This window comes from Epinephelus lanceolatus, chromosome 7 (assembly GCF_041903045.1).
Source record: "Epinephelus lanceolatus isolate andai-2023 chromosome 7, ASM4190304v1, whole genome shotgun sequence".
Classification (NCBI taxonomy): Eukaryota; Metazoa; Chordata; class Actinopteri; order Perciformes; family Serranidae; genus Epinephelus; species Epinephelus lanceolatus.
Window position 1 is genome coordinate 21,790,502 of NC_135740.1, and position 13,659 is coordinate 21,804,160.

Consider the following 13,659-nt stretch of genomic DNA (forward strand, 5'->3'; position numbering starts at 1 on the left):
GCTTCACACTTTGTGCCTGTGGCCACTGTCTATTTCTGTGGTTGCAGTTATGTGTGACTGTCTTTAGGAATGAGCCAGACTATATTACACCCTGGTCCCTCCCTCAGAAGCTCTGCTAAAGTAACAGCTGATGTCAGTCCTGCTTAAAGACACACACACACACACACACACACACACACACACACACACACACACACACACACAGAACTGCAACCTGTCTGCCATTAGGCAGCAGCTTCAAGGGCACAGCCAAAGGGGAGGAGGGCTCCTACACCTTCCTCTCCCCACGACACATCAGCACTTGGCACAGGCGAGGCTCCATAGCTCGCTCACAAATCCACAATCCAAGGCTTGAATCCCAAGTTGCAGCAGACAGAGGAGGGGAGGGCAGTTATCTAAGGCTCTCAGCACCCCCATGTGCCTGCTTGGATCATGGAGCTGCACTGTCTTCCTACTGAGACCCCCACCTCAGCCAGCTCCTGCTCCACGGACCCCCTGTACGACAACTGCCCACCTTTTGCCCAGCGAGGGAGGGCCGGGGAAAGGGAAATGGAGAGTAGGGTTGTGTGCCCGGCTGTAACCAGACTCCCAGGCCCCTGCAGCCCTCAGCCTGGTCTGGCCCCAGCTGTGGCTGAGGTTCCCACACTAGTCGGTGGGGGAAGAGTGACTGGCCCCTGGCCAGATCACAGCTACTGCAGCTGGAGAGGAGGTCTGAGAAGACAGGGCTGGGAAACAGAGCTGGGCCCAGGCATAAACAGAACAAGAGGGGGAGAGAGAGGAGGAGGAGAACAGGGCGGTAGCTGGGGAGTTAAGGACAGAGCTCATCTGAACCAGAGCCCCAACCCATCACAAAGTGAGGAGCACAGGAGTGCTCTCTCTCTGTATGATAACCTCCCCGATGCTGTCACTCCTGACAGCCTCCAAGAAGTCTTTGACATGGAAACAAGCTTCCAGGAGCAGATGTACCAAGCATGGGCCCCTGACCAGATCCAGGGAGTGATGGACGGCGAGTGTGTGAGCGAAGACAAGAGCACATGGTCCTCCTGTGAGATCATCCTTGCTGAAAGCCGTTTCAGTAACCAGGACCAGAATCCAGACCAAGACAAGAAACATGAACAGGAGCCAGAGCTGGACTCAGGATCCTTTGGATTTAAGCAGGGGGACCCGATGCTGAACCTCCAGCTCCAGATGCCACCTCCTCAGCATCCTGCAGCAAGTTCCCCTCAGTTATCCCAAACTGCGTGCCAAGTTATGTGGCCCCCAGCTGAAGCCCAGCACCCAGAGCAGCCATCCTGGTCTCCCAGGGTGCCCCCTCCGGTTCCCTTGGCGGACCCCTCGGCCAGTGCCCTTCGCAGCCTCCTCACCAGCCTCCAACAGCAAATAGTCAGACAGAGGGAGGAGTACGAGGCACGCATACTCAGGTAATGTTCAATTTGTTTTGTCTTGCATTTCCATTTCAAACTACACAGCACGCGTAATCACGTTACAGAGATTAGGCACGCTGTGTGAAAAAAGACAAATGAAATGTCCTGAATTTAATGTGCTTTGCTCTCGGCTTCAGTATTACACTTTCAGTTCACTGATTCGCCTGTGAGATTTTCCCAGCCCTTGGTGTATTTGCAGCGGAGGGTGACACAATGTTCCCAGGCCCAGAAAGTGTGTGTGTGTGTCCGCTCAGCTGTGTTGCTCTGTTCACTCAGTTGACCCCGAGCTTCACCCGATATCCTGTTTAGTTCTAAGCTACAGACAACTGTTACTAGTTTGCTTTAAAGTTTCCCAAGACAGGAACATTAAGTCCTAATTATTCATGTTCTGTTTATGTGTTTTCACTCAACTATGGCAATCTCAGACTATCACAAATTTCACTTGTGCTATACACTGCATGTAATTTTTCCACTGACCTACACAAATTCATGTTTCCTGTTTCACAGACAAAATGCACAGCTTGTGTGGTTGACCTATAGAGACAGCTCATGGCACTGGAAAGTGAGCTAATTTAAGGGGCCATGCTGCTGACCTAGACACAACACATACCTCATTTATTACCAATATAGATAGAGCAAGTCTCAGTGTACTGGTACTGGTTGGCAAGGGCGACAGGAAAACGACAATTCTTTTGGCTTTAACATAGACTATAGGAAGCAGATAAATTTAATTATGTAAATTAACCCCACCTTCAAAGCAAATGCTGCCTTTTTTTTAACTATATTAGGCAAGAATCAAACCTACACACACCAAACAATCAGTGTCCAACAAATACACTACTCTCCTCTCCTCTTTCACTCTGTCCAACCCAGTTCTCCATCTTTTATACACACCTTGTCATTCTGATATCCTTTCCCTCTTCTTCCTCATGTCTTTACCATCAGCCTGGAGCAAAGAAACGAAGAGCTCCAGGTAGAGGTCGTTCGGTTGAAAACGAACCTCGCCCAGCAGCGGCACTGGTACCACGCTGTCCAGGCTAAGATTGCAGAGTCTGAAAGGGGCCGGGCCGCCGCAGAACTTCGCAATGCAACTCTGCAGAAGGAGATGGAGCAGTTCTTTGACACTTTCGGAGAGCTCAACAACGAGGCCAAGAAGACAGAATATATAGTCAAGAGCTTTTGAGAAAAGAACGTATGAAATGTGTGTGCTGATGTGAACAGTGTGTGCTAAGAGAAGTACAAAAGGCACAAGACTGGTTAGTCTTTAAACTCTAGTTAGGATCATGTTTAATAGTTTGTCACCACCTATTCAGAATACTTTCTTACCTAATTGGGAGAGGTTTAAAGGGACAGTTCAACCAAAAATATTCATATTTTTCCTCTTACTTGTAGTGCTATGTATCCGTCCAGATTGTTTTGGTGTGAGTTGCTGAGTGTTGGAGATATCAGCTGTAGCGATGTCTGCCTTCTCTTGAATATAATGGAAATAGATGGCACTCAGTTTGTGGTGCTGAAAGCACCTAAAGATAAATTTGGAAAAACTCAACAGCAATGTCTCTTCCCCAGGAATCATGACCCGGATACTAAAGATAATCCACAGACTTTGTTGTGAGCAGTTTCATCTAGGAACTATTTTCTTTCTATCTGACTACATCGGCAGACCATACCATTGCGCAGAAGGAAGGGTGCATCTACTGCTAGCTCTCCTAGCACCACTGAGCTAGCTAATGTTGCAGTTCAGCCAAGGAGGACGGCATTAATGTTTACATCTCGCACTGTCACAAGCAGGAGCCTCTTATCCATGAGTAGATGCACACTTCCTTCTGCGCAGTGATACGGCAGGTGTACTAGTTCAACAGAAAGAAAATAGTTCTAACATGAGATTACTCACTGTACCCGACTCAGAATTACGTCGATCAAATCAGATTTGGCCAATTCGTTGTTGTTTTTTACGAATAAGGATTTAAAGTTTGAACGGGCTCAGCGGGAGGTTCAGTGTGACAACAGCATTCATGTTATATAGTAACAAGCTAACTATGCTAACGACGGATCGGAAACATGCAACAATTTTTGCTGACACTGGATATTAAACAAAAGCCAGAGACTGTGTTGTATTAAGTATCAGTGAGCTGTAAATACACCACTTCAAAGCTGAAATGAAAAGATAATGTTATCTCAGAATCTTCCCTCTGTGCGTCTGCAGCTGACTGTACCAAAGGGTAGTGTGAGAGTCAAGAGCCCTTACACCACACCACACCAAAATCTGGGCAGCAAAACGTCCTCAGAAATGCACTGCACAACACACTAACTAGCAAAACAAACAAAAAACACAGATTCAACTTGAAGCAGTCTTAGTTGACTGAGGGATCTCCAACTGACGATTCGAATCTCCAACTTTTAAGGGGCAGTCTTAACAAGGTCTGGGGATTATCTTGAGTAACCAGGTCATGATTTCTGTAAAGAGACAGTGCTGTTGAGTTTTTCACATGCGTTTTTGGTACCACAAGCTGAGCGCCATCTAGTTCTATTACACTGGAGAGAAAGCAGACATTTTTACGGCCCATACCTCCAACACCAAAACAACCTGGTAAGAGGGAAAACATGCGTTACGTATTTTGGGGTGAACTGTCCCTTTAAGTGATGTGTGGTTATGTCTTCTTTAAGAATCTGAGACAGATACAAAACATCACTGAAAGAAAATGAATCACTGATGTCCACTTTATTAGTTACGTAAGGGCAAAAGATGTTGGCCGGGTGATTATATTGTGGTCATTGCAATCACACAGGACATCTCTGAAAACAAAAGGCAGAATAAACTGAACCGAAATGTGAGATGTACAATGTATACAATTGAGCTTTCTTTTAAAAAAACAACAAAAAAAAAAAAAAAACATGGTAAACATTGTAACAGAGGTTCTGAGCACTGTAACGCTCAGTCCTTATCTGATCAGATTTGTGGGAGTGAATTGGCCACTCCTCGGGTCACTTAAGGCATGGCTAAAAGAATATGGTCATGGTTTTAAAAAAAAAAATATATAGTGTACAACAATTCAGTCCTCTGTGACTCCATAGTGTCATATCTCTGCATGTCCATCACACTGTGCAATCAGTTCTGCAAAAAGCAGCTCCACAGTCCATTTCTCTCGTCTTTAATTTTCCATCTCAGGTTCCAAGGTCCGGATTTTCATTCACGCTGTCCACAGTCACATCCTCATTTTAAACCACGACATGTCTGCTTTTTGTTGAGGGGGGCAACTTCCTCCTTAGACTCTGCCCTTACAACCAGGCGACTGCTGTCTTTAAGGATGATTCAAAGGAGATTATGAAAGAGAGTGCCGCACAGCACATTGTCATAACACACACGCGCACACATATATAGGTTTACAATGCAAAAAAAAAAAAAATACAACATCTGCATCAAACAGGCTTTCAGAACCAAGAACATCAAGGTACTGTAGGTAAAAGAAACAGACCTGAACGAATTTCTCTTGATAAGTAGAACTACGGTATCTTATTGGCATCTTTAATGCCTTCATGCAAGTTAAACACCATTATTTGGGTTTTACTGCCTTAACATGTGTTCTATGTGATGTCTTATTCATGATGAATTGTGTGACTGTTCCAGTACTAGTGGAATGGTTTAGAAAAGGATCAGCCAATGCACTGGTTTGTCAATGAAATGCGTTGACGAGAGGCTTATTTTACACTGGCCTCGACGTGATCGTGTGCAACATTTTGCAAGAACACAAAAATAAATACATGTATCTTTTTTCCTCTCCAAAATTTACAGGATTACGATGTTCTTTTGATATACGCATTGTTAGTCGGTACCTTTTGTCCAATGGGGGTGCAATATATAGCTCTACAGGTATGTTGAAATTTTTAACAAAATGAGCACACCGTATCTATTAGTAATGAAATGGTCTACGGCCACTATGAGCGTCAGATCATCTTTACATACAGTACATTATATCAGGAAATAAAAGTGTAACACTGCAACCACAGCTTCCCCCAGCTGTCAGGAGGAAAAGCTCAAAATCCACATCACTCGAGGCAAATAATTAAAAAAACAAAAACAGTGCAGAAAGCACCACTGTGGAGATCTGCGTTTGATCGTCAGATGGACATCACGTGGTTGGCGCCATCGACTCACGGTAAGCTTTTGCTCTTATCGGCGTAACATGCATGAGAGCAGCTGGCAGCTGTGGTCTATGTTCAGTGCGCGTCTGCTTTGATTTGATAACCTCTGGACTCAACGTAATATTCGCTAAAAAAATAAAACTATTAAAATACAGGCATATGGAACAAACAACAATCCCCACCTACTCCTTGTAACCTGAAAATTAACATGGATGCATACATCATATGTACTTGATGAAGGTAAACAACATCCACAAAGAAGAGAAAGATAAACGTTTGACCCAACCGACAGAATCGACAGCTCTGACCACCAGGCAACAGTCCAAAACAAAGTTTGATGTTGAAGACGTTCGACAAGATCCGCAACATCACACATGGAAAAATTAGAAAAATAGACCTATTCGCTGACGTTAAAGAGGAAAGAAGAAAAACACAGGACAAAAAAGGGGGAAAAAACAAACAAACAAGAAAACGGGGGTCAGATGGCGTAAAGAGAAAAGGGAAGGTGATGGGTGATTGATATTTGGATACTGTAAATGGGAGGGGAGGACTGAGGCAGGCAGACGCACGTGGCCACGGACTGTGTTCACTGACTCTCGTCCAGCGGTCCCGTCAGTGTGTCGATGCTGCTGCTGTCTGTGTCCGAGGCTAAGGTGTGCTCCGTGGACATGGACGAGATGTCATTGGCTGATGAGGACTGTGAGGCCGAACCTGACACCACATCTGATGGATGACACGAGGTTTAGGTAAGTGTACAAGTAAGAATAACATTTAGAGTTAATGCAGTGCATCTCCTATATATTTTTGTGGGACTACGACAACATATTACAGGGAACTGGTTTTAGGCTAAAGCTAATTATGCTTTGACACCTCTCCTTACAGCAGTTAGGTGTCCAGTCCTGTACATACCTGAGCAGTCTTCTTTCATCAGTCCATTCTTGTTCCTCTCTTCCCAATCCATCACCTCTTCATAAATGAGTTCTGTAGAAAGGCAGATGCAATGTTAGGTGCTCTCAGTCTGCATTCACAATTGGGTTGCAACTTAATGAGATTTTCACGGAAGAATTACCATCTAAAAAATATCACAGTTTCACGGTATTACACTGCTATCACTATTATTGTTATTACTGTTAACTGCTAAATGAAAAACATCAGCTGTGAGCTTTCAAATTAATGTCCCATGATTAACAATTCACACTTACTGTAGGTACGCAACAGCACAACCAAACTGTCTGTATCTTTTACTCACACACACACTCACATATGCTGTCAGCCAGAAAGTGAAATTATTTACAATTCTTGCTTGACATACAACTTCAATTTCTCAATAGTCTGAGGTCCCTGTTGTCGTATTTTGTGCTTCATATCGTGTCACACATTTTCAATAGGAGGTCACACACATTCAGAATATGGCTCAGTGGAATAAACAGGGATGTCCCTGAAAAAGATGTTATCTGAATGGTAGCATATGTTACTCCAAAACCTGTATGTAACCCATGATGCCATGGGGCACTAACACACCCCCACAGCACTGGTCACAGATGCTGGCTTTTGAACTTTGTGCTGGTAACAATCTGGATGGTCCTTTTCCACTTTAACCCAGAGGACACTATGTCCATAATTTCCAAAGCAATTTAAAGTGTGATCTTGTCAGACCACAGCACACTTTCCCACCTTGTGTCAGTCCATCTCAGATGAGATTGGATCCAGGGAAGTTGGTGACATTTCTGGGTGTTGATAAATGGCTTTTCTTTCGCATGGTAGAGTCTTAACTTGCATTTGTAGGTGCATCCACAAACTGTGTTTACCGACATTGGTTTTCCAAGGTGTTTCCGAGCCCATGTAGTTATAGGCTTTATACAATCTTGTCAGTTTTTCATGCAGTGAAGCCTGAGAGACTGAAGGTCACGGGCATTCAATATTGGTTTTCAGCTTTGCCCCTGACCTGCAGATATTCCTCTGGATTCTCTGAATGTTTTGATGATATATGAACTGTGGACGGTAAAATCTATGAATTCCTGCAATTGTGCATCAAGAAAGGCTGTTCTTACACTGGTGGACTGTATGGCCACACAGTTTTCTGTGTCCGTCATTGCTTATGAACAACTGGGCCTTTGAGGATGCCATTTTCTTACCCAATAAAAACACTTTAATCTGTAATTAATTAATCTGTTGACCTGTGGAACATTTCAGGTGTTTTTTGAGCCTTAAAAAGTCTTAAACCTTTGCCGGCGTTTTGCTGTCTCTGTCCCAACATTTTGGAACGTGTTGCAGACATCAAATTCAGAATGAGTGTGTATTTCACAAAAAACAATAAAGTTTATCAGCCTGAACATTAAACATATCTTGTCTCTGTGCTGTATTCAATTGAATATAGGTCAAAAAAGATTTGCAAATCATTGCATTCTGTTTCTCTTTACATTTTACACAGAGTTCCAGCCATAAATGTACAGGGAATTCTGTGCTCATTGTATCAGCTCTTAGAAATGTCATTTAGTTAGGATCAGTCTGCTGTAACTTTATAATCTAAATGTGAAGGAAGTGAAGCTGCACTGCTGATAGATTTCCCTAGAGGGCAGTGCATCCTACCTTTCCACTGCTCGATGGTGTGCTCCCTCTCCTCCAGCTGCTTATCTGAAATCTGGGGAGGAGGCTGTGAAACAAAGAGAAATGCATATAAATATCAGCAAGGTCACACACAGCCAGCTGCTGCACTGGTAAAGAGAACCACCACTGGAACAGTCTCCTCACCGCGTCGGCCTCTCCAGGGTCGTACCACACGTGAATGTACGGGTGATTGAGGGCTTCTTCTACGGAGATGCGGCATTCGGGATCAATGACCAGCATTTTGGACAGCAGGTCCCTTGCTTGACCCGCTGTTATGGCAACAGAGGAAGGGCAGTGTTACTATGGAAACAGGCCCATGACATCATTTAAGCGGTCCTCATAAGAACTGATTACTTCCCCTTGCGGTGTTGGGCAGCATCTCTGGAAATGTCAAGATCTGTTCTCTTGTTTCAATGATATGATCTCTAACTCTAAATGCCACAGAGGAGAGCAGAGAAACTTTTGACCTGCATGGTCATTCTCTAAACTAGTTGTATAAGGGATCCAGTTTTCAGTCTCTGTGCCTCTAATTTTGTTGGGAAATGTCTTGTTACATCATCAGTATACTGCAGGCAAATGCCTCTGACTAAACTCTATTTTACATGGTACTGTCCCTAAAAAGATTTTCTTTTAAAAACCATGAAACTGGACAAAATGTAAAATATCTATGCAAGGAAACTGCAACTATATGCATTTAAATTTGTATTTTTGTTTTCTTACTCTTTAGTTTGTCATGTTCTGAGTCAGAGGGAAAAGCCCAGTCTGGGAAAAGCTCGGCAAAGCTGACACCAGGATACTGCGGCTTGTTCATCACATAGTTCCTCACGGTCTCCATCAGTCGGTTCATGAACTCCAGACTGGGCGTGCCCAGAACCTCAATCACCTTATTCCACTGGTCGATGTCTGGACAACACGCTTGTTAAGGGAAACTTAGCTGCATTATGTGCATATGCACGTGTCAGAAAATTAAAGGAACATTTGATAAGGCACAGAATCAAGAGACACATACATGAAATGGATGCACGTTACATAACATATAAATATCCAAGCAAGACAAAAGGTAGGCTCTAATTATGCACACTGGTGCTTTGAGCTAAATGCTAACATTAGCATGCTAACATGCTCAAAATGATGATGATGTTATGCAGGTATAATATTTACCTTGTCCACCATCTAAGGTTAGCATGTTAACTTGCAAATATTTGCCAATGAGCCCAAAACAATGTTGTTAGCTTGGCGGGTATTTGGTCATAAACCCAAGTATGAGCTGGAACCTGATGATGGTTCTAGATTACCAATGTCATCATAACAGGGTTCCTACAGCTTAAAGTAAGTTAGATTTAAGACTTTTTAGACTTTTTTAATGACAAATGGAGTGAAATTTACGACAAATTTGACAGTAAGAAAAAAAGGTTACTGTTACTTAGGGTTTGGGACCATTTTACTCAAATGCTTTTTATAACATAAAGCTTGACTCTTCTGTCTCGGAGGGGAGACAACGGTAGAACAGAACTAGGAAATACCTTTTGTTTCTTGGCGGGCTTTCTGTGGGATTCCACTGCCTTGATTCCCATCGTGCTGAGTTTGGAAAACTTTTTGCATAAAATAAATGTAGCCTGTTTCGGCCATGCTGCAAAATCTTGATTAAATAGCCAGCTTTCCTTAAATTTGCTCTTCTTCAGGTTGTCTAGGGCACAATGATGGCTAGCTGGCAGACAGTGGATCATCTGCTCTAAGCATCCCAGCTGGAAACAACATATAAGTGTTGTTGCTTCTGCTATCCAGATCTGCACAAACCCTACTTCCCTACATCCCTTAGAATTTTTAAACCTTTTGAGAGATTGATTCAAGATGTTTTAATACCAATTAAGGCCTAATTTTTACATGAACGCATTCAAAGCCTTTCGAGACTTTTTAAGGATCTGTGGAAACCCTGTATCATTCATTTAATTTCATGGAAATCTATCCAATAGGTGTTAAGACTTTTTAAAACACTAAAAATATAGATATGCACATTAGGCCAACCTGCTGCTTTACAGTCGCAGTGGAAGGCTATTACTTCCCTAGCTGAAAAGCAATCTATCCTTGAATCCCACTGCGCCCTGCGTCCATTCTCAGCTACTCAGGTGTAAACGGTGCCACTGAAAGGAGCCGGTGAGTGAAGAGGTGACCAAACCCATTAGAAACAGAAACAGCCAATATAAATGCAAATGACATGAATTGCTTCGATTTGATTTCCTCTATCAATTAAGGGGATTATCGCCATCTGAAAAACAACTCCACAGATTAATAATAATCGTCGAAGAGGGCAGGAAACACACAAAGCGTTCTGATTAAATTGGGGTGAGCTGGAAATCTTGAGTGGTTCTATTCAACAGATTGCATTTAGAGGACGTAACTGGGAAACGTCTGGGAGAGTGTGCGTGGGAGAACTATAAGACAACTGTGAAGACAAATGAAATGCTTTGTGTTAAATGGAGGTTTGATGGAGGGTGAAAGATGGACAAAGTGGAACGACGACAGTGACTGAGAGAGCGGTGAAGGATACGGTCGGTACCCTGGAAGATGACGCTGCCCTTCACCATCTCTCCCATGATGCACCCCACTGACCAGATGTCCACTGGGAACAGAGAACAAAAGCAAACATAAATACACACACAGACACGCACAGAAAATCTATCAAACAATGACCACGTGATATCAACCACATAATATAATGCACATTAAATATACAGTACGACGACATGTCAGATGTTGCCAGATGAACCACATGCTCCAAACACTGACATGCAGAACACTAGCTCTCGTTATTTTTGTCCATCCTCTGGCTGTGTCACGGCCTGATGCTTTCATCATATCCATCTTGAGGCTGGCTTTCTTCTTCTCTCTCTGGCTTGGAAACCAGACGCAGCCTTCCAGGCCTTTCTCCTCGCCTCTGCAGCTCTGCTTATCAGTTTACACAGCTGTTTCTCTCTTCATCACTTTCCCTGTGTGTGCGCGCTTAGCAGAGTAGGATGTATGCAGTTTCTCTCTCTCTCTCTCTCTCTCTCTCTCTCTCTCTCTCTCTCTCTCAGAGTTGTTTGCTTTAGAGCCGTGCATATGTGGCAGTCATTAGCAGCCATTAACTCCCCTCTTCCTTCTATTTCAGTTTCACTGAAGCTGAAAGGTCTGCATGCTCTGCTAACTTGCCCAGATAATCCAGACCATTTTAGGTAAAGTCTGCAAACACAATGCATATATCGCACATTTATACTTTGGACAGGTTACACTATTCATTGTGACTGCTTTAACAGGGTAGTTATGCTGATGACTGGGCAAACAGGCTTTCCTAAAAGCCGATTACTTCCTTAGTTCCTAATCCTACCTCTATATGATGTCTCATGTTTCATGCATCATCTTGTAATTAAGCTAGTTTAGAAAAGATATGAACAACTCCACCGTACTTTGTAGCACAAACTGACACTTGTAACTTACAATGGACCTATTGTAGACTTGCATGGCACACTGTAGCAACTGCTCTTGGCAGTAAAATGACTCTAAAAACTTAAACAAACTGAACAACTGATTTTTGTTCTTTTCTCTTACTGGGACATGCTCTAATGAGCTAAATAAACAATTCCTGATTTGAAAAGCGACAGCATATATGTCCCCTGAGGCTCTTCTGCCTCCACTGAGAAAAACTGAAAAGACTGAAAAGGAGTCAAACAGGGAAGGATACAGTCCTTTCCAGGAAAGAGGACTTTGTGGGAGATCATTTCAGCCATTATGCAGCCAACCGACCACAGGTCCACTGTAGCAGAGCAGTGCCATGGTAGGGACATTCAGTGTCATCATCAATAACAGATAAACACAAATTAAATAAAGCTTCAAGCAACGTCCAAACACACTGTCCGACATATGTGCACTCTACAGTTTTCAGAGCCACAGAGTGTGAACAGTAGGGTTGGGTACTCTTCACGTTTAAACCAATACTGGTACCAGTAGCTGGAATTCAGTACCAGTGCCCAACAGTGCCTTTTTTATCTTCACTGTAATGACAAAAATATCATTTCTGAAGAAGCTGCAGCAGTGACGTAGCAGACTAAAAATCAATTCTGCTCCTCTACTCTTGCCTAATCACACAGAGCTAATCTTCTGTCTCTGTCTGTCTATCTGCTTGTGTGTGCGTGTGTCTGCTTGTCTAGCAGTGATACTAGGCTATTACTAAAATACTAAAGAAAAGAAAATAGACCAGACGGCGAAACTATCGTGGCAGATCTGCACTGCAATGATAGTTCTGACATGCTGGGAAGCCGACGGAGCTGCCCACGGAGCTGCCCACGAAGCTGCCCACGAAGCTGCCCATGGAGCTGCCCACGGAGCTGCCCATGGTGCTGCCCATGGAGCTGCCCACGGAGCAGCCAACGAGCTCTGTGGGCGGTTTCCCAGCTTCTGGGCACTTCCACCTCCTGTCTTAACCCAGCATTCTCACTCAGATGTGCTCTACAGTACCGAAATATGGCACATATGGAGTTAACATGAATCTGTACTTGTTACCATCAGCCGAATTCGGTCACTACCCTTAAAAGTACCCAAGTCGGTACCCAACCCTAGTGAACAGATTGCACAGCAGAAGAAGAAACAGGAGGATGCACATATTAAGGTTTGTTAGCTGGCTTTGAACCAGTGACCCTGAAGTCACAGGTTATTTGTCTTCAGGACACCTCAGTCTTTTTGACAGCAGTCGACACTAAATACTGACTGAATTCTACATACAATCAGGTTACTTACTCTCCTGGACATTACCAATTACCCATGTGCTTGTCAGTTTGTCATAGTGACATTGAAAAAGGTTAACCTTTTGGGACTTTTTATGCCTTTTCTACTAAGTCAACAGAGGAGAAATGACTGAAAGTCAGGAGGAGAGAGATGGGGAATGACATTTAACAAAGGTCCCCTTCCGGATTCACAGACCTTATGGTTCACAATCAGTTACATATCTGCTAAACTACCTCCTGTACTGGGTGTCTTTGCTCCTGCAGGCTGATTTATAATATAACAGAGGTCTACAAGAATTGATGGAGCAGAGAGTTTGAATACTCACTGAAGTTTCACATTTACAGATAAAAATCTAAAATAAATTAGGTATGACTGTGATCAAAAAAGTAATGTTGGGGTGTCGGTGGCTTAGTGGTTAGAGCAGGCACCTCATGTACAAAGGCTCAGTCCTTGCTGCAGCGGCTGTGGATTTGCCTCCAGCCTGTGGCCTTTGATATGTGTCATCCCCCCTCTCAGGAAGAAGAGAAGAGAAGCCTCTTGGACCGTGGTGGTGATTTGTGATTTGATTGTATTGCTACATTTTAATAACTCACTAATAAAAACCACCCACTTTGATGAATCAAAAATAAGTTTAATCTGCTGACTGGGACATGACCATAGACCATGTCATTTTAAATTACAGAAAAACAATCCGTTTTTTGAATGTCCCAGGATACAAGCTCAGAGCTGA

At 43.4% G+C, this 13,659-nt stretch overlaps 2 protein-coding genes across 3 annotated transcripts in view; one reads left to right on the plus strand and one right to left on the minus strand.

Annotated features, from left to right (window-relative positions):
- On the plus strand, positions 1–4,833 carry LOC117260762 (uncharacterized). Its single transcript, XM_033632842.2, has 2 exons — positions 1–1,421; positions 2,370–4,833. The coding sequence occupies exons 1-2, from the start codon at positions 433–435 to the stop codon at positions 2,605–2,607; spliced, it is 1,227 nt and encodes a 408-aa protein (XP_033488733.2). The 5' UTR covers positions 1–432; the 3' UTR covers positions 2,608–4,833.
- mapk9 (mitogen-activated protein kinase 9) overlaps positions 2,115–13,659 on the minus strand; it is a 27,461-nt gene continuing 15,916 nt past the window's right edge. Inside the window, exons 7-12 of one of the 2 annotated variants that reach the window (XM_033632840.2) lie at positions 10,720–10,791; positions 8,892–9,074; positions 8,316–8,440; positions 8,154–8,217; positions 6,474–6,545; positions 2,115–6,287 (exon numbers count right to left, since the gene is read on the minus strand). In XM_033632840.2, coding sequence (XP_033488731.1) covers positions 6,151–6,287; positions 6,474–6,545; positions 8,154–8,217; positions 8,316–8,440; positions 8,892–9,074; positions 10,720–10,791 — 653 coding nt within the window. In that variant the 3' untranslated portion in view covers positions 2,115–6,150. Of the gene's footprint in view, positions 6,288–6,473; positions 6,546–8,153; positions 8,218–8,315; positions 8,441–8,891; positions 9,075–10,719; positions 10,792–11,889; positions 11,962–13,659 lie in introns of both variants that reach the window. The other variant, XM_033632841.2, reaches the window with a different exon arrangement.